Source organism: Furipterus horrens, unplaced genomic scaffold (genome assembly GCF_987537825.1).
Source record: "Furipterus horrens unplaced genomic scaffold, mFurHor1.1.pri manual_scaffold_10, whole genome shotgun sequence".
NCBI lineage: Eukaryota > Metazoa > Chordata > Mammalia > Chiroptera > Furipteridae > Furipterus > Furipterus horrens.
The window spans coordinates 101711840-101736326 of NW_028327180.1; the positions used below are offsets into that span (position 1 = coordinate 101711840).

Sequence of the window (24487 nt, forward strand, 5' to 3'; positions counted from 1 at the left end):
AGAGAAATAGAAGCCACAGAAGATGATATATCCACGATGTAATACATGTTATAGATATGACTTGTATAATAATTACATATACACATCAGGAGACTTACCGTATTTACATACGTCACGAGATTTATTTTAGGACGTTGGCGCATGCGGCTGTGGGGCTGGCATCTCCGAAACCTGCGGGGCGGCCAGCAGGCTCCCGACAGGCAGGAGCTGATGCTGCCGTCTTTCTATATTTTTTTTGAAAGATTTTATTTATTTACTTTTAGAGAGAGGGGAAGGGAGGGAGAAAGAGAGGGAGAGAAACATCAGTGTGAGAGAGATACATCAATCGGTTGCCTCCCTCACGCACCCTGATTGGGGACAAAACTCGCAACCTGGACGCGTGCCCTGACCGGGAATCGAACCAGCGACCATTCATTTTGTGGGACGACGCCCAGCCCCCTGAGCCACACATCCGCCAGGGCTGACACTGCCATCCTGAAGCAGAGTTTCCTCCTCTGGGAAACTCAGACTTTGCTCATACGCCCTTCACCTGGTGGACGAGGCCGCCCATGCTGCTGAGGGCCATCTCTGAGTCAGCTGACCGCGGGTGTGGACCACGACGTCTACAGAATCGTGGCGGCCACAGCAACCGTGGACTTACATTACGTTACGTCCCCGGGCCCCGGGGCCCAGCCACACTGCCACACAAGACCAGCCACCGCACATTGTGACCGATAAGCTGCGCGGGACGGGAAGCCACGTCCAGGCTGCGCGTCTCGTTGTCAGAACAGAGCCTCCGGAGCTCCTTCTCTCCCGCCGCTCAGTGACCTGCGGCGCTCACGAGGTGGCTGCATGGTCGGCCTGGGTCCTCAGGGAGGCCACTTGAAGGCACCTGCCACGCGGCCTTGCCGGACTCGAGGCGGGAGCCAGAAGTGCGCCTCGGGTTTTGAAGTGTTTTGTGAAGCTGAACTAAGTCTAAGGAAACGGGGTCCCCTGGCTGCCTGTGCTCCTGCACAGCCCTGACAGACTGGCTTGTGGCTTCTCGAGCGTCCCCAAGGCATCCCAGACCCTTGCTGGGGACGTCAGGAAAGGCTCCAGGGGCTACTCGGCTATCCAGCCTGCTGACTGGATTCTCAGAATTGCTGGCTATTCCCTGAGCAGTGTGGCTCAATGGGATGGGCGTCATCCTGCCAAGCTAAGGGTCGCCGGTTCGATTCCCGGTCAGGGCACATGCCTGGGTTGTGGGTTCAGTCCCCAGTTGGGGCACATATGAGAGGCAGCCAGTCAATGTTTCCCTCTCGTTGATGTTTCTCTCCCTTTCTTTCTCCCTCCCTTCCCCACTCTCTAAAAATAAATAAAAGCTTTTAAAAAAAGAAGAAGAAAAAAAGAATTGCTGACGGTTCCCAAAAATGTTCTCCTTCTGAGGCATGGGGGACAAGTAAGTAGAACCTAAGTTCAAATAGGGAAGTGTCTCAGGACACGACCTTGGGTCCCACAATCAACTCTTCCTTAAAAACACGCTGATGTTGAGGGAGGTGGTTAGCCAGCAAGATGGCCACCGAGTTCCTCCAAAACGTGCCTGGCAGCACCCTGGAGAGACTCCTTGTCCACTTCCAAGAGAAGTGACGAAGCTTCCCCTGAAGAGAGGGCACTTGGCAGTGTTCTCCACGTCCCTGGGGACTATGCCCTCCACTGCCCACCTACATAACCACCCGTCCACCCACCCCCCCACCCACCCATCCATTCACCCACCCCTCCCTTCTCTCCCTCCCTCCCTCCCTTCCACCCACCCAGCCCACAACGATTCAGCTCCTACTGTGCGCAGGCACTGGGGCCCCAGCCCTGCTCAGACAGGCACGACCCTGCCTCCTGTACGTAGGAGGGAAGACCGACAGCCAACATGCAATTACACAACTAACTGAAAATGTGATCAACGCTGGGAAAGAAAGGGATGGGGCACCAGCAGAGAAGACCGTGGGAACCGGGCCTCGTTTGGTGGGTGCAGTAGGGAAGTTGGGGTCAGCGAAACCTTCCTAGAATGTGTCACCAAGCTCAGCTAGAAGGTGAGAGCCGGGAGAGAGAGGGGGCGGGGCTGGGGAACAGCTGGGGCTGAGGCCCCGAGGCCAGAGCAATCTTCCCGTAGGCAAGCTACTCTGAGTGGGCCGGAGGAGGAAGGAACAGTGACCCTATTCTTAGTCACGCCAAGGGGTCATCCTGGGGGAGACATGTGACAGTCTACGGAGCGTAGGGTGCCCAGTGAGGCTGACAGACTGGGATTCGGATTCAGGCTTTGCCCCTCCTTCAGTGGGATTTTGGGCGAGAGCCTTTACATTGCTAAGTGTCTGCTCTATTGTACGTAATGTGAAGACAATCATAGTAACAATAATTGTAACAGTTAACACGTATGGAGATTTTGCCCGGCACCCTTCTCCTTAGGACTTCGCATATGTTATTATCTCGTTTGATTTTTATTGGTTTCAACCTCTTTGGGCTGTCGTAGCAACGTTCTTATCCCCATTTCACAGAGGAGGGACAGCGAGGCTGGTGCAATCATGATCTGCTCAAGGTCACGCGACCCCGCAGAAGACAGAGCCAGGACTGGCATGCAGACATGCGGGCCCCGCACCCCCCCCCATCAGACCACTTTGCTCCCGGACCTTGGAACGTGACGTAAGTCAGGTGATGGAGCGGTCTTGACTAGGATGCAGTAACAAGCAAGTTTAGCCGGCTGAGTGTTTACTTAGAAGGTCTATTTCTAATTTCTGTAACTTTGGACCTTTCAGGAGATATATTTCTGTAATGATATTAAATGTAATTGCAACGTGGTCCGAGAATGTGGTCTGATATCGATCCTTTAAAATGTGTTGACACTTGCTTTGCGGCCTATGATGTGGTCAATTTTGTAAAAACGTTCCTCGGATTGAGCAGAACGTGTGTTTTCTAACCTCTGGGTTACTGCTCAGCATGTGCTGAGTGCGTCAAGCTTGTTGGGGGTCGCAGGAGAAGCGTGCTCAAGCCCCACCCCCACCCCAGCCCCAAGGGCGAACTCCTCAGCTCCACCTTGTGGTCCCTCGACCTCTGTGCCTGGAGTATTTGAAGCTATGTCATTAGCTGCGTGCAAGTCTAGACGTGTTATATCTTACCAGTGAGTTAGGCCTGCTATGGTACGAAAGGGCCCTTTCTCACCAGTCAGGCTTCAGACTGAAAACCTACTTTGTCTCCTGTTCCCGCAGCTTTGCCGAACTTCCTCTGGTGGCTCCTTGCCTGGCAAGTCTCCCTCCACTCTCTCCTCTGCTTTGACCTTTTCTGGCTCAGCGGGCGCGTCCTTTAGAAGCTTGTAGCGAACCGTGTTTGTATTTCATCCAGTCTGACAGTCTTTATCTTTTAAGCAGTTTAGTCTATTTATATTTAATTTGGTGAATCATATGTTTGGGTTTATTTCTACCTTTCCATTTTATTCAGGGTCTGTCTTTATTCTTAAGTGTCTGTTTTCTTTATTTTTTGCATTCTTTCATATCAACCGGTTTTTGCTCCCTTGTTCCATTTTTCCTCTCTGCTTGTGTGGGATTCATACACTCTACTGCTCTTCATTTTGTGTTTACCCTGGAAGTTTTAACATGGCTATGGAACCGGACAAAGTTTAACATTAATCAAAATATTTATTCTCCTCTCAAACAGTTCAAAGATCTTAGAACACTTTAATTATGGCTGCCCCTTCCTGACAAATGCCTTTTGTATCCCGTATTTGTAGTTCTATTTTTTTACACAAGTTAAAATGATTGTTTCATGATAAGGGTTCCTATATGTTCACAAAGTATTGAAGATTCCTCTTTGTGTGACAGTCCTTCCTTCTGAGATTATCCTCCCTCCTCCTGAGGCGCACCGTCCTGGATCGCTAGGGCTGGCGTCACAAAGCACCACAGACGGGGCGTTCCAACCACAGAAGCTTACCTTCTCACCGACCTGGAGGCTAGAAGTCCAAGATCAAGGTGCTGGCAGGGTCGGTTTCTCCTGCGGCCTCTCTCTTAGGCTTGCAGATGGCCACCCCTTCCCCGTATCTCCGCATGGCCCACCTTCTGCCCACCTGTGTCCACATATCCTTTTCTTATAAGGACGCCAGTCATATGGGATCAAGGCCCGCCCTAGAGACCTCACTGTAACGCAATCACGTCTTTAAAGCCCTATCTCCAAATACAGTGACATCCTGAGGGGCTGGGGGTCAGGGCTTCAACATATAAATGTTGGGGAGGCGGCACAAGTCAGCCCTTAACACACGATATATAAAATATTCTGTTTTTATCTGATTGAAATGTCCTCATTTTCTCCATTTTCTTGAAAGATATTTTTACAGGGTTTTCAATTCTTCATTAATGGTTATTTTCTCTTAAGATATGATTTCCAAACTTCCAGTCAAGATGGAGGCGTAGATAGACAGGCTTCTCCTCCTCGTACAACCATAGAAAGAATTACAACCGGATCTCAAAAACAAATAACACCCAGAACTGTCAGAAAATCGAGCTATATGGAAGTCTGACAACCAAAGACTTAAAGGAGCCACATTCATCCAGAGAAGCAGGAGGGGTGGAGTTGCAGAGACAGGGTGGAGAGGCGGTGTGGAACGGACGTGTGGTGGCAGTGGCACAGACGGTCCCACATCCACATGTGGGGGATAAAAATTGGGAGGGACACCCTGGGAATGAGCAATCCCAGCCCCAGGCCAGACCGCGCAGCCCAGGGTTCCAGAACCAGGAAGCTAAACCCCCATTACCTCTGGCTGTAAAAATCAGTGGGGGTTGGGGCGGCAGAAGAAACTGCTGGATTTTCACTGCTTAAAGGGCCCACATGGTCTTAGAATGTTCTCAAACCCCAGGACAGCAACTGGAAGGATGTGAATCACATACAGGAAGTGGGAGAAGTGACTGGAAACAGAGAAGGTGCTGGGCAAATCACTAGAAGCCAGGTGTTAGCACTGTCCTCTCTCTGAGCTCCCACCACACACACAGACCTGGCAATTGCCTAAGGCTCCGCCCCACATAATTTACAGGTGCGTTTTCTACACAGGCCACGCTACTAAGGCAGGGAGTAAAAGCAACTCTACCTAATACACAGAAACACACAGAGGGAGGCTGCCAATTGAGCAGACAAAGAAACATGGCCCAAATGAAAGAACAGAACAAAACCCCAGAAAAAGAACTAAGTGAAATGGAGATAACCAGCCTATCAGATGCAGAGTTCAAAACACTGATGATCAGGATGCTCAGAGAAAGGATTGAGTACGACCACAAAATGAAGGAAGAAGTGAAGGTTATACAAAGTGAAATAAAGAAAAATCTACAGGGAACCAACAGTGATGGGAAGGAAGCCAGGATTCAGATCAATGATTTGGAACAAAAGGAAGCAATAAACATTCAACCAGAACAGAAAGAAGAAAAAAGAATGTGAAAAACAAAAACAAAAACGAGGAGAGGCTTAGGAACCTCTGGGACAGCTCTAAATGTGCCAACATCCAAACCATAGGGGTGCCAGAAGGAGAAAAGGAAGAGAAAGAAATTGAAAACTTATGTGAAAAAATAATGAAGGAAAATGTTTCTAATTAGGCAAATAAAATAGACATACGAGTCCAGGAAGTACAGAGTCCCAAATAAGCTAGACCCATCAAAAAAGGTTAAAGATAAAGAGAGAATCTTAAAAGCAGCAAGAAAAAAGCAGAGTGTTACCTACAAAGGGGTGACTATAAGACTCAGCTGATTTCTCAAAAGAAACTCTGCAGGCAAGAAGGGACAGGCAAGAAGTATTCAATGTAATGAAAAGCAAGGACCTACAACCAAGGTTACTCTACCCAGCAAAGCAATTATTTAGAATGGAAGGGCAGATAAAGTGCTTCCCAGACAAGGTAAAGCTGAAGGAGTTAATCATCACCGAGCCATTATTATATGAGTTGTTAGAGGGACTCATTTAAGAAAAAGAAGATCAAAACTATGAACATTAAAATGACAACAAAGTTACAACGATCACAACAGAATCTAAAAAATAAAAACAAAAACAAACTAAGAAAACAACCAGAATAGGAACAGAATCATAGGCATGGGGATCATTTGTAGGGTTATCAGCTGGGAGGGGGAAGGGGAGAAATGGGGAAATGGTGCAGGAACTAAGAAGCATAACCGGTTGGTACAAAATAGACAGGGGGAAGTTAAGAATAATATAGGAAAGGGTGAAGCCAAAGAACTTACATGCACGACCCATGGACATGAACTCAGGGGGTGGATTGCTGGAGGGAAGGGGGAACTGGGTGGAGTGGGGCAAAAGGAGAAAAATTGGGACAACTGCTACAGCATAATCAATAAAAAATACTTTAAAAAAATGATATGGCTTCCCATCTGGCTGCCACTTTCGTCATTGACGTATCAGCTCTGAGGGCTACATGAGTTAGCAATGTATAGGGCTCTCCCTGCACCTAGTAACTGTTTTATAAATAGTAGCTGTTAGTATTTTCTCTCTGGCTGCTTTTAAGATCTTCTGTTTGTCTTTAATGCCCTTCAGGTTCACTGTGGTGTATCGGTCCATACTTCTTTTTATTAATCCAGCTAAGCATTTTGTGTCATTTATCAAGATAAAATTCTCAGCCCTTATCACTTCAAATATTGCCTCTTCTTCATTCTCTAACTCCCCTCTTAGAACTCTGGGTAAATACATGTTGGAGATTCTTCCTCTGTCTTCCCTGTCTCTTAGCCTCCCTATCTTTGTAGGATTCTGGGTAATTTTTTTTTTAGATGTCTAGTTTAGTTTATCCTCTTCATCTGTGTCTGAATCTGCAACTTAATGTATCTATTCAGTTGATATTTCAATTATAGTTTTCTTTTTGGGGTGTATTATTTGGTTCTTTCTCACCTGTGCTCAGAGTGTTTTCTGAATCGCCTTTACTTCTCTTAACTGCACGAGGCGCCACCTCTGACCCCTTGCTGTCCACCATCCTTTTCTTATTTGTTCAGTTTCATTCTAAGAAACTGCTTTCTGAGGCCTCTGAACTTTCTTCACTTCTATCATAAAACTAGTGTTTGTCTTTTTTTTTTTGGAAGAAACCAAACGTTTTTTCATCATTTTGAAGGATGACAAAGAACTAGAAAATGTGTTGACTCATAAGTGACACAAATTCATGCCTCAGCAATTGACAAATGCCACCTCCCGGTGTTCAGGGTCCTCAGGGAGTTTAGATCTCTGAGTCAAAATGTGGAATGCCTGCGTCTGCACTCACCTGGTGCCTGGAGTCCTGGGCTCCCTGACTAAAGTGTACGCTTCTTAACACAAAGGCTACAAGTTTTCATCTTCAGATTCCTCTCTAGAAGTCCTCAGTGCCTGGCAGTTTCATGACTATGCATAATAAAAATCACCTGTAGGACTGAGTGAGCTCCCATTCACTAATATTATCTTGTGTACCGCCCTCCCCGCAACCCCCGCAGTTAGGTGCAGCGTGGAAGAGGGACCCTGTGGGACTGGTCTTTATTTTACCCCCCTGTACACAGTGAGAAGGAGGGCTTGGACAGGGTGATGTCTGAGACCCCTAGACTGAAGTGGCCTGTGTAAGAAACCAGAATTTAAGCCTGTAAAGTCCTCGTGGTTACAAAATCAAAACGCTAAGGACAACCGGTCAACAAACAACCAATTAGTTTTCAAGCTATAGCCAATCAAATCATTTCCTTGGTTTGCTTCTGTGCTTTCTCTGTGAAGTCTGTGCCCTGGCTGGGGCTGGGGGGTGGGGGGCAGTGTGCTCCTATGGCCCGACTGGAATCCAGTTTTGCTCAAACTCTTAAAATTCTTTTTTAAAAATATTTTTTTTATTTATTTTTACAGAGGCGGGAAGGGAGAGAGAAAGAGGGAGAGAAACATCAACCTGTTGCCTCTCTCTCACGCCCCCAACTGGGGACCTGGCCCACAACCCAGGCACGTGCCCCGATTGGGAATCGAACTGGCGACCCTTTGGTTCTCAGGCCAGAGCCCAGTCCAGAGCCACACCAGCCAGGGTTCTCTGAAAATTCTTAACACGCCTCAGTTTACTTTTAACAGACCGTGGTTCCCACATCTGGCCTATCACCTGGCGATTAAGAGATACCTGAGTTTCTTCCCGGAGCTTCTGACTCACACCAGGACTGTGATAAAATCAGCCAACACTCAGCAGGAACTTCCTTGGGCCCAGGAGCCCTGCTAAGGGTTTTACAAGCCCATCTCAGCTTATAGCTTCACAGCCACGCGAGGGAGCGGCGATCACCGTGTCCATTTCACAGATGAGAAGAAAACACTGGGGAGACCCAGGCGGGGGAGGAGGGGGAGCGGCTTAAGAGATTACTCAGCTAGTAAGGGGTGCAGTGCAGACCCCAGTTCCCAGACCCAGCAGCTCCGGACCACCCTCGGAAGCGCCGTGCGACGGAGGGCTTTCGGGGGGACTTCGGGTGATTCTGATGCTCAGCCAGCTTCGAGGGAAGCAACCCAGAGGCCCCGGCCGCTCTCAAAGGGTGCATTTGTCCGAAATGAATGGCCCATCCCCCTCCGGTGTTCCTGGGAAGAAAATGGTTTAGGAACAGCTGTCTCTCTAAACACAGAACGAGCAGTCAGCTCTCTCGTCGGCATCCCCAGCTTCCGAGCAACGCGGAGCGCAGCGAGCGGAACACTCCAGCTCTCACAGGTTGGCGCAATCTGAGAACCCAGGGCGACGTTCTGTACACCTGGCACTTTGGGTCCCGCCCCGTTTCGCAAAATACCCAATCCTAGGCCCATTAGGAGTGATTGACGTGACACCAGACCAATTATGATTAGGCGTGGCGAAAGACCGTTCCGCCTCCCTATGGCCCCGCCTCCCTTTCATTCTGAAAGAAAGAACCTCGGACGAGCCGTCCAATGAGAAGCGCCCCCACCCTAAAGATCCATCCTCTTTCGGCTCCGACCCCGCCCCGAAAGCCCGAGGGATGCCCGCCTCTCGGCGTGGCACGGACCAATCGGAGAGCGCGTCCCGCCGTATGGGCGGCAGCCGGCCCAATCCCCGGGCTCCGGGCCGCGTCGTCCCGCCCGTCCGCCGGGGCCAGGCGGCGGGCGAGAGCGGGCCTCCGGGCGGCGGCGGCGGACGCGGCCTGAGGGAGCGGCCAGCTGCCGCGCGGGGCTCGCCTCGCCCGCGGCGGGGTCCATGGCCTGAGCGGCCATGTCCGGCGTGATGCGGACCCTCAGCCGCTGCCTGCTGCCGGCCGAGGCCGGCGGGGCCCGCGAGCGCAGGGCGGGCGGCGGCGGGGCCCGCGACGCGGAGCGCGAGGCGCGGCGACGCAGCCGGGACATCGACGCGGGGCTGGCCCGCGAGCGGCGCGCCGTGCGGCGCCTGGTCAAGATCCTGCTGCTGGGCGCGGGCGAGAGCGGCAAGTCCACGTTCCTCAAGCAGATGCGCATCATCCACGGCCGCGAGTTCGACCAGAAGGCGCTGCTCGAGTTCCGCGACACCATCTTCGACAACATCCTCAAGGTGCGTGCGCCGCGCCCGCACACCTGCGCCCCGGTGCCCCGGCGGGACCACGGCGGCGCCCGGTCGGGACGCGCCCCCCGCGGCGGGGCGCCCCCCGGGGGCGTTGGGGGGCTGGTCGGGACGCGCCCCCGCTGCCCGTCGGCTCGATGGCCTTCGCTCCGGCCCTTCGGGGCTTGGCACGCTGGCGGCGGCGGGCGGCCGCTTCTGGGTCCGGGAGGGCCGGGCGTCCGCGAGCCCCCGGCCCGGCCCTCCCGGGAGCGCGGCGGGGGGCGGGGGGGATGGCGGCACGGGCCGCGGGCGGCCGCGTTCCCGGTCGGGAGCCGGGGCGCAAACGGGGCGCCCTCCGCCGAGGCCGGGCCCGCGGGGTCACTGAAGACGCGGCCTCCTTCCCGGAGCGCAGCCGCGGGGCCCCTGTCAAGCCCAAACGCCGCCGCCCCGGGCCGTCCTCGGACGCCCGGCCCGGCGCCCACCCTCCTGGGGCCCGGCGCTGCGGGCTCTGTGCCCGGCGACCCCTGGACGCGCGGTCGCGGCCGGGAACCAGCGGGAACGGCCGCGGAAACCTGTGGAGCCGGCAGAGCCGGGCGCCTGTGCCGAAGGCCCCGAGGCCGCGGGGTCCGGCCGCGCCGGGAGGGGAGGCCCCTGCGCCCGGGGAGCGGTTCCCTTTCTGGAGAGAGCGCTGGTCTGCCTGTCGCGGCCGCTCCCGGGCCGGTCCCCGGCGGCCCTGCGGGAACCACGTCGCAGGTATCCTGGTAGCCGTGTCAGAGCTGGGGACAGGGACGCGGCCTGGAGACTGGATCTTGCTGTGCCCGAGGGACTTTAAATTTAGCAAAGGGCGGAGAAGCATCTGGAGCATTTTCCCTCCTTCACCCGCGAGGAAGCTTCCGGCCTCGGCGGTGCGGCGGCTCCTCGCTGGGACCCGGGAGCTGGGACCTGGGACCTGGGACCTGGGTGCTGAGACCTGGGAGCTGGGAGCTGGGACCTGGGTGCTGAGACCTGGGACCTGGGACCTGGGACCTGGGAGCTGGGACCTGGGACCTGGGACCTGGGACCTGGGAGCTGGGACCCGGGAGCTGGGACCCGGGACCTGGGACCTGGGAGCTGGGACCTGGGACCCGGGACCTGGGACCCGGGAGCTGGGACCTGGGAGCTGGGACCCGGGTGCTGGGACCCGGGAGCTGAGACCTGGGAGCTGAGACCCGGGAGCTGGGACCTGGGTGCTGGGACCTGGGTGCTGAGACCTGGGAGCTGGGACCCGGGAGCTGGGACCCGGGAGCTGGGACCCGGGAGCTGGGACCTGGGACCTGGGAGCTGGGACCTGGGTGCTGGGACCTGGGTGCTGAGACCTGGGAGCTGGGACCTGGGAGCTGGGACCTGGGTGCTGGGACCTGGGAGCTGGCAGGCCTGCGCCGGGAGCTCCGCGCCCTGGGCCTGTTCGGAACCGTCTCCCTGCAGTAGAAATCGCCCTCCTAGGACCCGGAGGGCACGGGGAGGATTTGAATGACAAAGCCCCCTGTCCCTTTCACCTCTTTCAAAAGCCTGTGAGTCACCGCTCTCTGGCTGGAGAGGCGGCGAGATGCCCGGGGCGTCAGGGATCACCCTGTGTTAAAATTCCCCTCGTGGTCGTCTAGGGTGAAGTGCGTGGGACTGTCTTCCTGGGCCACTGAGCCAGCGTTCAATTCTGCCGCTTCTCTGGCCTCCAGACCTGGCAGGTGGGAGAGCAGCAGGGTCTGGCTGACGGTCCCCTACCTTCTCTAAGCTCAAGAGGCAGAGAAAATATTTTGAAACAGACTCTTGAATCAAAACCAGTGTTTAACTGAGTTTTAGAAAACTCGATTTTAAGCTTTTCCTGATGCAGATAAACATTAACTTTTCCTGACTTCCTTATCAACAGAAACAAGATTGTTAAACCAAGACCATGTTTTCCTTCCCAGCGTTCTCACTAATCGTCGTTCCATATTAAACTCACTTTAGTTGTCGTGACCATTTCAAGGACTCATTAGAAATTCAGCTTTCATTTGGAAACCCAAAATTACCCTCCCCCATTTTTGTTTGGACGGATCACTTTGGGAAGAGACTTTTTAAGTAAGTTTGCTTCGTCGTGACTCTTAACAGCGGACCTGCGAACTCCGCTCTTCAGGATAACGATTGTGTCCCAGGCACATTCGGTGTGAACGGGCTGTTTTTAAAGCTCTGGCGCTGGGCCATGCTCATTGCCAGGACCTTCCATCCGTGACAGTTAATTTTCCTGACACTTTGGGTAGTTGCGTCCCATTTAGCCAGTAAGGAAATTGAAGGTGGAGAGTTTTAAAACCTGCTGAAGATCAGTGGCCTAATTAGCAGGTGGCAGAGCTGGGAACCAAACCTAGTGTTTTTTTAAATTTCTAATTGAATTTTTAATTTTGAGATAGTCATGCAGCCCTGTGCAGTTGTAAGCAACAACACAGAGGTCCCATGTCCCCTTTGCTTCATCACCCTCCAGGGTAGCGGCTTGCAACACTGGAGGGCAGTGTCACAGCCGGGATATTGACATTGGGGAAGATACAGAACATTCCATCCCCATAGGATGCCTCGTGTTGCCTTTTATAGCCACTCCCTACCCTGACAATGACCCATCCCTCATCCAATTGTATCATTTCGTCATTTCAAGAATGTTCTATACATGAAGTCATGCAAAATGTGACCTTCTGGAACTGTCTTCTGTCACTCAGCATAGCTCCCTGGAGAGTCACCCAAGTTGGTTCACGTATCAATAATCGATAGCTGGTGCATGTTGATTGCTAAGGAGTACCCATGGTGTGGCGTTACCACGGTGCAGCGTTTAACATTCACCTGTCGGGAGACAGCTGGCTGCTTCCCTGTTTCTGCCTGGTGTGAACAAATCTTCCAGCAACAGAATATGGTCTATCTTGGTGTGTGTTCTCTGGGCCTGGGCCAGTGAATGTCTTGTGGAAACTTGAAAAAAAAAAGTTGTTATTCAGAGAAGTACTCTGTGTATTGAGATCCTGTTGGTGGACGGTTTTCGGTATCCTTGCTGATTTAGTGGTTCTATCAGTTATGAAAAGGGAGGTGTTGAAGTCTCCAGCTGACCCTTGAATAACAAAGGGTTAGGGGTGCTGACCCTCCACGCAGTCAAAAATATGTGTGTGACCTTCGAGTCCCCCCAAACTTTACTACCAGTAGCCTGCTGTTCTCTGGAAGCCTTACTGATAACATGAAGTCAATTAACCCATATTTCGTATGTTATATGTATTATGTATACTGTATTCTTACAATAAAGGAAGCTAGAGAAGAGTAAACATTAAGAAAATCTTAAGGAAGAGAAAATACATTTATAATACCTATTGAAAAAATCCGCATGTAAGTGGATCCACGCAGGTCACCCATGTTGTTCAAGGGTCAGCTGTACATTGTGTGTTCTTGATTTTTCCTTTTGCTCCATCAGTTTTTGCCTCGAGTAGTTTAAGACGCTGTTGAGTGGTGTGTAAACCTTTAGGACTGCGTCTTCCTGGGGGATTGATCCTTTTGCCATTAAGTAATGTTCCTCTTTGTCTCCGGTAATTTCCTTTGCTCTGAAGTCTATTCAGCATCGCCACGTTGGCTTGTTACAGTGCTTTCCTGAGCTGTTTCCCGTCCTCTTACTCTCAACAGACAGTGAATTGTTACATAGTATCCTCTTCTCTGCTCGGCTCACCTCGGTCAATTAACTTGTGTATTTAGACCAGTTACATTGAAGGTAAAGCAGTTATTAATATGTTAGGGCATAGTTCTCATTTTATTATTATTATTTGTTTCTTACATTCCTGTGGGTTATTTAAACATGTTTTAGGGTTATATCTTTTTTTATTAATTTTTACCAGAGGATCTGTTTTATTTTAGAGAGAGAGGAAGGAAGAGAGAGAAGCGTCGATGTAAGAGAGAAATGTTCACTGGTTGCTTCTGGTACATGCCCTGCCCAGGGACCGAAACCACACCTAGGAATGTGCCCCAGTCGGGGATCAAACCTGCAGCCTTCTGTGCGGGATGATGCTTCAGCCAAGCAAGCCGCCTGGCCAGGGCAGGGTTCTGTCTTTGATTGACTGATGGCTGGTTTTTGAGTATGTCCATCAGAGGTCTGTGTCACTTTCTTGGCGGTCACTCTGGTTTTACAATAAACATCTATAACTTACCCCGGTGGACTGGAGACTGTTTTACAAGTTCAAGTGAAGTCTGGAAACTTGACCCCCACTCAGCTCCCCTTACGCCGCCCGCGTTTCACATGCAAGCGACTGCAGCATTTCTTACCCTTGGAGCGCCGTGCCCTTGGTTTCACTGCAGTCATCAAATATGATTTAAAAACCTCACCAGAAGGCGGGCAGTTTGTTCGACTTACCCCTGTGCTGACCTGTCCTGATCGCGTTCTTTCCCTCCTGAAGTCCCAGGCCTTCCTGCACTCTCCCTTCTGTTTGGAGAGCTTCCTTTGGCCATTCTTCAAGCGTCCTCCAGGCCTTCCTTCACCCGAGGGTGTCGTTCTTCCCCCTCCTTCTTGAAAGATGTCCCTGTGGCTGCAGAGCTCTGACACTTCTTCCCTTGTGTCCTGCCCACCTCCTTCTGTGACAGGGAGGGCACTTCCAGCGGGGCGCAGAGCTGGGCGGGACCGGAAGCCCCCGTGTCCTGGCTCTGGGGTTCCAGATCAGGGCTCTTCCTCCGTGGGCCCAGCTGTGCCTGGGGGAGCCTCTCATTTCTTTACCTTCATGAGCTCCTGCTGCCCCCTCGATGGGCTGTTGGAAGCTGCAAGTTGCTTCACTTCCTGTAAATACTCCCGATTCCTTCTTTTTGTTTGTATAATCTTAAAGCTGATAGTCTCCCCCTTCCTGTGTGGACGGTCCTTAAGGTCGGGTACTCGGTGTTTCAGAAATTGTGTGACTGTGGGACAGCAGGTGCCTCTGCCCTGTGCGGAAGGCTCCGCCGCAGCCTGGCCTGGTCTCATGGCGGTTCCGCTCGCTCAGCTGCGATCTCGGAAAGGAGCCCCCTCTGATGCCTGCGCCTCGCATCCGGTTAGACGTACATGGCGTGTTGGCCCTTCGTCACATGGCCTGGAGATCATCACGCCCTACCGGAACTGCATGGCTGTGCCATGGAACCGCCTAGTGTGGACCTTCCGTGGGGGCCGATGTATTGATGCCCGGAAACCGTAGAAAGACTTATATGGTTAAAATTAGCATTCTCTTGACACCGAAACGTAAAATCCCACTCAACAAAAATGTTCTGACCACGTACCCATGGGTCTGCTGGGGGCTGATGGTGGGGGCTGTGGCCTGGGGAGACAGCGGAGCCTGCCCCTCGGGCACTGGCCGCTGAGAGGCGGCGTCCTGGGAACCATCGAGCAGGGTCTGTGGCTTGCCAGGCCCAGCACCAGGCAGCGGCAGCTCCCCGGGGACCAGGGAGGGTGCCAGCTGGTGGGGCGCCGGGAGGGCGTGTCAGGGCGCGTGCTGTGAGCCGGCCTTCAGGGCCCTCCCAGGTCAGCGGGCGTGGAGGCGCGGGAACGCACCGTCTCCGCCGGGTGTGCTGTGCCGGTCCGGCGGAGAGCTCTGTCGGTAGAGGCGTCCGATGGGAATGAGTGTGGGAGTGAGGCGGGACTTCCCGTTCCGGGTCCTGCTCGCTGGCTGGAAGCGGTGGGCCTCCCCCTGGGGTGTTCACGTGGATGCACCCCCGGGCCAGGGCGTGCTCCAGGGACGGCAGTGTAAGGGCTTCTGCCGCAAAGAAGTTGTGTCCACTGAGCTCTTCTCTTCTCCTTAGAAGGCTTGCTGTGCCTTCGGCTGCCGTGGGTGGGGTGTCAAGGAGGCCCCCGAGGCGCTTCCGCGTTCAGCTCTGTGCCCCTGGCCCGCAGTCTGCTCCCTGAGCCCCGGAGCGTCCCCCAGCCTGGGTGCTGCCATGGGTCTGCAGAGAGCAGAAGCGTCAGTGTGCTCCTGGGGTCTGGGAGAGCCGCCATCACTTCCCATCAGCTGAAAAGTCCAGAGACCACCCCACCCCACCCCCGGCCGTTCCGGGATCCAGAGCCGTAGGGATGGGGCTTCTCCCGCGCCAGGCTGTCCTGATGGTTGGTTCCCCACATCTGTGCCAGGGGAGAGCGGTGTGTGACCTCCAGCCACTGGTTATGTGAGGCCTGGACCGCGTGCCCACCTCATGCCAGGTGGTGGCCCGTTGGCAGCGCGTCATTACCTCTGGGGCGGCACACTTGAGAGGGGGGACGTGGGTCTGACCGGTTTTCACAGAGCAGAGAACTTAAACTGAAGGCTTATCTGGAGATCTAATTACAGGGTGATCTTCCAAGCAAGGCGGCCCGTGCTGTGGAAGGGACCTGGTGCCTGGCTCGCCCCGGCTGCAGGGCCGCGGCGTCCCTGAAGGCGGGCCGCTGCCGGGGTGCAGGGCTCACGGTCTGCGTGGCAACGAAAGCAGGGGTCCCTCTGCGTCCCCTGTCAGGTGGGCTGGGAGGCCCCGCCAACGTCAGCTGACTGCCCCTTTCCAGCGAGCAAGTGTGAGCCCGCTGGCCTGGTCTCCTGAGTGGCTCTTCTGTGCACGAAGACGAATGTGTCTCACGTTAGGATGGACGTCCAGACAGCCTAGGCCCTTGGTCCGGGTGTCGGGGAGGGAAGCCGACTGCATCGGTTTGGTAGACCGAGCCTGCTTGGAACCTGTGCTTGGGGAGTGCGGCACCCATGGGACACAGGGACATGGGGACCCATGGGGGCACGTGCAGGCGGGTGGCGAGCAGCTCTGCCCTGTCCGATGCCGGCAGAAGGGGTTTCACGGGTGGAGGCCAGGCAGCAGCACCTCTCTCCGCCCTCATCACCTACCGGCGGGCTGGCCTCAGCGCCTCGGCACCAGCCCGGCCCAATGGCCCTGTTCCATCCGACTCAGAGCGGAGCCGGGCCTCTGTGAGCACTGCCCTCCGCGAGCCGGGCGCTCGGGCCTTCGCCATACCCACTGCGCAGCCTGAGGTGAGCAGGAACAGGGGGCCAAGGGGACACAAGACGCGGAGGTTTGTGTCCAGTGCAGTGAGGGTCCTGCCATGGCTTTGGTGGAGGGCCCCCGTGGATGCGGGCCCCACCGAGCCCCTGCACGCTGCCTGGGGCGGTCACACGGAGGCTGCTGTGCTGTGTGTGGGGTGGGGGGCGGGAGGGTCCGCAGCCCAGGGCCCCGGCCTGGTGCTCACGTGCCCCTGGGCCTCTGTGGGGTGGGAAGCACAGGGGAGGGGACAGGAGTGGGAAGATCACTGCTGATGGCCCTGGAGGGACAGGAAGCCCAGAGGAGGGTCACAGGGACGTGTGCAGCAACACTTGCCCTGGGGCCGCCAGTGACTCAGGCTGCCAGGAACCTGTGACCAAACAGCGCAGCGATCGGCGCTGGTCACGGTGAGGGCGCCGCCACGGCCAGACCCTGCGGGGTGCTGGTTCGCGGAAGTCCGGGCCAAGCAGCTCGCCTTTGTGGGTGAGATGCGGTGCCCCAGGCAGAAAACTTGACATTCCCGAGGCGGGAAGGGGGGCGAGTGGGAACAGCCTCCGTCACTGCTGGTTCCCACCGCAGACGAGAGGAGCGGCCGCCGCAGAGGCTGGACTGGCGTTTTTACAGCGCCAAGAGCAGGGCCGTTCCTCTGCGTTCTCCCCTGGTACCCAGCGTAGGCCCAGTGACTGCGGGCACACCCGAGATGCCCCCAAACCGCTTCCGTTTTCGTGAGCAGTTAGGTGTTTTTCCAAGGAAACGAAGTTCCATGATCTTAGTTGTCGGGTTCTGATGGCTTGACTAGATGCCAGAGGCTGCAGACCGCCGGCGTGCGGGCGCTGTGGAGGAAAGGAGGCACCCTGGGTCCGGCTGCAAGGCAAGGACTCTGCTTTCAAACACACACACCAGAACCGCCGGCACGTGCCTGTGAGAAGTGGTCAGCTCGGGACGAAGGGTGTGTTCGCGTGCACCCCACTCCGTGCGGAGGGGCTCCCCTCTCCTTGTGTGGGAGCACCTTCGCCGTTACCTCCCTGGGGCCGCTCGGGAGCCCTCACGTTAGGTCGGTGGGATTCTCGTTCTTCTGGCCTGTCTTTCCAGGGAGGCGTTTCAGCCACAGGCAGGTCCATCCTTGCCTTCTCTGGCTGCCCCTCCCTCGTGCCCATGGGGACTCAGCCTCGCAGTTCTGTGCCCTGGGGCCGCCTGCTGGGAGCAGGTGTGCCTTCTTGTCTCGAGGTCCCCGAGCAGCAGGGGCCCTGCCTGCGCTTGCCCAGCTGTGGACTCAGCCCACTGACCACCGACTCCCTCTGGCAGCGGGGTTTCGTCCTCACCTTTCTGCCTCCTGTTCTGATTTCCAAATTGATTCTGGACTTGGGAGCAGAAGAGGTAAAACTGGGGCCCAGTGAGTATCCGTTTGCCTGGGGTCACCTGCGAGACTAGGACCCCCTTGTTGACATGTAAGCTCCATTCAGGTCTTTTTCTGTGTGAGCACAAATAGCAAGCTGACCATCAGTTTAGGAGGAAACGTGGTGGGCACCCACCCTGGCCGGGGGGCTCGGGTGGTTGCAGCAGCATCCGGTACACGGAAGGTTGCAGGGGAAAACTGGGACAACTGTGATGGCATAAACAATAAAAAAAATTTTTTTAATTTTCAAAAGGTTGCAGGTTTGATCCTCAGTCAGGGTATGTATGGGAGGCAACTGAAAGATATTTCTCTGTCACATTGATGTTTTTTTTTTCTCTCTCCCCAACTCCCTCCTCTCTTTCTAAAATCAATAAATATATCCTTGCATGAGAATTAAAATAATAATGATAAAATGTGGCTGCGCCTGAGGGAAGCCATCTGCACCCGTGTTGTGATGTGGAGCGGGGCCGATCAGGACGCCAAGTGCTGACGGTTTGCGGGGAGCGCGCGCTGGGGTGTGAGGGAGCCATGCTGTTACCCGCCCCTGCACCCCTCTTACAGGAGAGGCACCAAGCACCCTTAGGTCGGGGCCCTGCTGTGGCTGCCCTTCACCTCGCTGAACGTGCTTCCCTGCTGTTGAGTTCCTATAGGAAACCCAAACACCTGGACCCATCCAACACCACGTTCTGCGGAGCAACCCAAAGCCCGCACCCTCCTCCCGCAGGGCGGCTGTTGGCGTTCTTCCACTTACGCCGCAGACTCCGCAGGGGCTGCAGACACTGCCCAGGGTGGTCCCTGCCGTCCCTGCTGCTTTGGTCGGGGACGCTGTCACATGCCGCTGGAAACACCAAATCCCAACACACGAGAAGGCCCAGCTCTGGGAGGAGCTGGGAGAGAGTCGTGGGCCGAGGCCACCAGAGCAGCGGGAGCAGGGCCCAGCAGTGGGGCTGCGGAGACCTAAGCAGGCTCTGCAGGAACGGGGGGCGGGGGCAGGGGCCTGGGTCTGACCCAGCAGGTCCCCCTGCCCTTGGCCAGAGTCACTCTGGCCACAGGAAGAACTGCGGTTTCAAGCAAAGGAGGCCTTGGTTTGCAGTTTAAAGATAAGTCTGGGGAAGTCTCGCTGACTGGACCAGAGTCCTAGAATCTTCTCCCCTCCCCCAATGGGATGGGGACACACATGTACACACATGTGTGTATTTAAAGTACTTCTACGTAGGAATATAAAAAATGCCCGAGAAATGAACTTCAAGGGAGGAAAAAGAACATCATTGCACACAGTCTTGAGGTGAACGAAATTCTGGTTATTCGACTCCTTTGATGCACAAGAACGGCAGTTTCATGTGGTCCAACTGAATCTTTCAAAATCACAGCGACTTAGGGCAGAAAGAACATTCTGGAGCCAAGTGGTGCATCTCTTGACCGCTGCCCCACCCCCTAAAAGCAGTGTGGATGGAAGAAGGTGACGCGGCCCCACCCCGGACACTGTCAGCCCCTGGGTTTGGAGAGAAGCAGACCCAGGGTCAGGACGCGAAGCCCTGGGAGAGGCCAGGGGAGGGCACCCGGAGTGGAGGGGCCCGCGGAGCAGAGCCGGCACTGCCTCCCGGCACAGAGCTGAGCCAGAGCCGCCGGGATGGTGGGACGTGCGCTGGGGCAGGCGCATTCACGGGCTTCAGAAGAAAACCCACTCGGCCCGAGACAAGCTTCCAGCTCCCTGCCCCTCCACGCCTGAAAGCAGCCGCCGTCCGCCCGGCCCGAGCTCTGATCCAGGGAGACACATAAGGTAGAGACACTTTCAGGGAAACCGGGCCCTGAGCGCTTCTGAGAAGAGCAGGCTGGTGGGGAGAAGCCTGCGGAGTGGGGCAGCAAGGACCTGGCCGCTCCTGAGCACCGCGTTCTCTGTCCAGAGGGGGTGGGGGCGGCATGCACAGCACAGGACAGCCCCGCCTGGAGAGACAGGTCCGTGACACAGAAGTGGGGCGCATAAGAATAAGCCACACATAGATGACATACAATAAAACAAGAACTCAGGAGTGTGATAAAACAAGAAAATGAGATAAGGGAAATGGCCGAGTCACTAGATACACTGATCATAGATCTCATAAATAGGTCGGAAACAGGGAGGAACCACATAGGAAAGGGGGGGAGGTGTCCTATCTGACTCTGCATTGACCCCCACAGTGAGGAGTTAGGACCTGGGCACACGACCACACGGCCTCAAGCGTTTGTGCGTGAATGTGCCCCTAGACCTCTGTTCTCTGTGCCACGCGGGAAGGGGAGGTGCGGTTGCCGGGCACAAGGCCCCGCAGTTCTCACTCATGTCTCCGGTTATCAACAGGCAGGACAGGGACGTCACACGGACTTCTGTGCTCTAGCCAGTCACTGGGTCCCCGGTGAGCCCTTTGTGTTCACAGCAGGGGTTGGCCATCTGGATGTGGTCTGCTCCCCGGATTTCTAGTTTCTCCTGTGCGGATTTGGGGACTTTGACTTGGGGTGTTCACTGTTACCGGTGAACCAAACCCCACAGAATGTCGCATGGGGCACAGTGCAAACTCAGGCCAAATCACACACACACACACGCACGCAGTACAGAATAGTCCTGTTGTAAAAATACGCCCAGCCACACCCAGAAAAGAGAAGGGTAACAGAGTAACGCGTGCTTGTCTCTGAAACAATTACAGGTTTGTTATTTTGTAAAACCTCTTTCCCACAGCAAACCCTCTTCCGGGGGCTGCTTTGGTGACAGTGATGTCATAGTCCGCGTCCTTACAATCTGTATAACGGTCAGTAGTGACTCTGGAAAGGCCCGTGGTAACTCCTCGGCAGTAACCAGGATGTTTTCATTTGGAATTGTAGGCGCTTTGGCTTAATTTGTGGTTTAAATCTTGCTTCAGAATTTTTGTGATCTTGAATACTTTCAGAATGTGTAAATATTTGCTGAGGAGACCACAGCATCTTCAGCATATTTTTTAATTGAAAACTTGTCTTGTTTCTTAATTCTTGGTAACTTCAAGGAAAGAACGCCGAGCTCCCTTCCCTGTGTCTGCTCGACATGACAACCTCCAGGCCAGTAAATGTCCCTGGCCAGTCTTTCATTCATTTTTTAAAATAACATTCTTAAAACCAAAGTATTAGGGAAAAGGAGAACGTGTTAAGTGTGGGTGTTTTTGAAGTAAATTAAGACAAATCATAGATTCATTCTAAAAAACCTTGTCCAATTTTTATAATTAGCAACAAGTTATAAGACACATACATGGATACTAATTTTCTTTTATATTGTTTTTATAGTTTGTACTCAGGTGATTGTTTCTTTAATTGTGACTTTTACTCCTAAACTGTTTGCTATGGGTCCTGTCACTTCACCTGTTTTCTGTAAGACTCAGTGGCAGGCACGCAGCAGGCGGGGAGCCCGCGGGTGTGTTGGCCCGGGGACAGCCACACAGACGTGGGATCTCGGACCGCAGCGAGCTGAGGGGGCCGGCTCCGAACCACGGTTCAGCAGCGTTCCGGGGAGTCCAGTCAGTTAATAAAAGAAAAAAGAAGTTAGGTGTATCTAAGGCAGTTAACAGGAGAGTCAATCCAGAGTGTCATCCAAAAACTTACCGAATTAAAGAGTTTCCGGAGTGGCTGGATGCTAACTAAGTGTGTGTGTGCGAACGCGTGTTTGCACGTGCGTCCCCGTAACAGGGAACGGCCCTGCCCTAGCAGCCACGGCATGGAGGCGACCCCGGCAGTGGGCTAGATCTGGGGTATAAACCATAAATAAGAGCTGGGGGCGTGATGGCCACTCACCGAAATGTAATGACGCCTCGTCATCGGTACTGAGAGGGGACTTACTTCTGATTTTGCTTACTTCGTTTTCTCGAATGCACATGTATTGCTCTCAGAAAATGCCTTCCTAAAACGCTGCTTCCATCTCTAAGCAGTTTCCCTGCTCGTCCTTCGCTGCCCAGAACCCCGTGCTCTGCATCTGGCAGGCACAGAGTTGCACGCCATGTTTGCAGAGCGCTTTCAGCGTTTCCGTCCTCCTGGCGCATCCTGCGGGCCCCGCCGTCCGAGCGCAGGCTCTCTGGAGGTCCGGGTGTCGTCGTGACGTCTCGGTGCTCCTTTGCGGGAGTCCTCCCCCTCGGCGCTTGTTCAGTGAGTTGTTCTGATCCTTTGGAGGACTGGCTGGGCCTCTTCCGAGACAGTTCTGTTTTTCCATCTGCGGAGGCCCATTGTTAGCAGGACTGAAAGACCGAAGCATGACCGCCTAAGGCCTCAGGGTCTCGTTCTTCTCCATCAGGGCTCCTCCCCAGACTGCCCAAAGCTCCTGCCTGGAGCAGGAGATGCTGCTGGCCCTGCGCTTGCGTGTGCTTTGTCCCTTGGTGCTCACGACTTCCTCTTGGGAGATAAGTAGCCTTTTTATAGCAGCAGCTCCCTCTGGTCTCTGTGCCCTGGCCCCTGGTTTAATTGTGTGCTATACATGGTGGGAGGGGGACCCCTCGGAGCCCCTCCAGTGAAGCCTACCACAGATGCCCAAGGCTCTGCGTTCTGGGGACAAATGCTGTGTGAATAATCCCTAGAAGCTAAGATTCCTTTTCTCAAGGTCCCGTAGTACCTGCTCCTGGCAGACCTAATGCCTTCAGTACATTCAGTACATTGGGTTCCGGGAGTGTAAGGTCAGGGCTGCCGGCTGCGATGAGGCCTGGGGGCATCTTTGGGGATGAGCCTTCAGGGGGATTTACAGACCCTGGGCCTGGGGGGAGGTGTTGGAGTCACTAGCCGGTTTTGCAGGTGCCTGTTCGTGGTCTTCCCCAGGGCTGGAGAAGGGAGCCCTGGAGCTCTGTCTCAGACCGGAAGGTCAGGGCCTGTCAGACCCACAGCCCGCGCTTCAGGACTGCCACCCGGTGACCGCCACCCTGTGGCGCTGCTCCAACGGCAGGGCATCGCTGGGTTGTGCGGAGTCATCCCTGTGAAGTCGGGGGTCCAGCACAGCCAACAAGCCACAGACCTCCAGGGCAGCTCCCAGGGGCCGGCCCAGAACTGGCCGATTTCAGTACAAGGTGGTGGCAGCGGAACGGAGAGCTGCGTGAGCAGCTGCGTGGAGACGTGCTGGCGTGGCCCGCCCCTGTTCCTGTGCACGTCCCGTCCTCATGTGGCTCCGGCCCGCGTGTCCGGAGCGCCAGCCCTGGGCAGGCGGGCGGGTGGGCACCGGCCTCGTGAACCCGCAGGCCTGGGACCAGCACACAGGCGCTCAGGTGTTTGCTGGGTGTGCAAATGAGGACTTTCAGAGGGAAAGGGCCCGGAAGAACGTGACAATGAAATCTCAACTTTGAGGAGCCCGTAAACCAGGTCTCTTTTGTGGTTTAGTGACGTGAAGCTCAGGACTCTCCTGAGAAGGAGGGCACTAACCCGGTGCTTCCCGGCCCCCACCCCGCGCTGTAGACTTGCCAGTGAGGAACGTGAGCTGCCCTGACACCGCGTCATCCTCACTAAGGTGACTGGAGGAGTGGCCGGGTCCACGGGGTCACGCGCAGGGGTCGGCAGTCGCAGGCCCGGCTCCTCATGCAGACCTTGGTGTGATGGGGGCTTCGTGAGCGGCCGACAGCGGTTCTCTGTTCATTACTCCCATCGCTGAGATCGCCGGTCCGATTCTGTCCGCCGGGCACTGACTCCCAACTCCCGAGAGGACGCTGGTGGTGGCGCAGCCCCGTGACCTTCCTGCCGGGGCAGCACCGAGGCCCTGCTTTGCGGGGCGGCCAGGCGCACGCCCCTCCCGGCCCGTCTTTGTAGGACGCCTTACGCCGCCCAAGCAGGTCGTCAGTCAGAAAGGCGCTGCTGAGCGAGCATCCTCCACCTAGGGGACATTTTTGTTGACAGCGAGTGACTCCCAGAGAATGTCGTCTGTGTTAAGATGGGGCGGCAGTGTCGTCTTTATCAGGTTTAGCGGAGGAGGCCATGGGGGTGAGTTAGCCCAGAGATCACAGCTGACCCCGGGACGGAGTGCTCCAGGCAGGGGGCGGGGGCCATCAGGGCCCCAGCGCTGGGGCGTACTGGGCAGGAGGGGCACGGGGCACACGGCCCCTTTCCCAGCTCTGCCCACCCTGTAGTGCGGGCGCTCTGGGCCCCGAGGACGGCGGGAAAGGGAAAGAGGAGCTCTGCGGTGGGCTGCGGCTCTGAGCCTGACAGTCGCCGAGGCCCCAGTGAGAGGGAGGCTTTGAATTAAGACTTTCTTTGCAGAAGAAGTCCCCTAGAAGCCTTGGCTTGTGACCCCGACGTCACTGTGAGCCGGGCTAGAGCTGACAGGGCCTCTGCGCCGGTGCCTCTCACCCTCCTCAGCCGCGGTTACGGGAACTCTCGGACGGCAGTCCGCCCACTTGGCCGTGGGGCCCCGACCTCTGTCCCACTCTGTGGCGCAGCCCCGAGCCTCAAACCATCTGGCTCACCCCGGGGCCGGGCTCTCCCCGCCAGCCGCCTCCACGGCATCCTCTGAGGGGCAGCACACACAGCGGACCCCTTGTCCCAGGTGTGCCTCACTCACACCGACAGCAGTGTCACCTTAGTGCCCCGACCCCTCACCCCAGCCTCTCTGACCGGGGACAGCTATTCCCCGCAGGGCGGCGGCGGCACAGGTAGGCCGGGGCTCT

The 24487-nt window shown here is 55.4% G+C and overlaps 1 protein-coding gene across 1 annotated transcript in view; it reads left to right on the forward strand.

Moving 5' to 3' along the window:
* The first annotated feature begins 9075 nt into the window (after positions 1–9075).
* The window catches only part of GNA12 (G protein subunit alpha 12), a 46450-nt gene continuing 31038 nt past the window's right edge, over positions 9076–24487 (forward strand). The window contains exon 1 of the mRNA XM_090288678.1: positions 9076–9481. Coding sequence (XP_090144804.1) covers positions 9170–9481 — 312 coding nt within the window. The 5' untranslated portion in view covers positions 9076–9169. The remainder of the gene's footprint in view (positions 9482–24487) is intronic.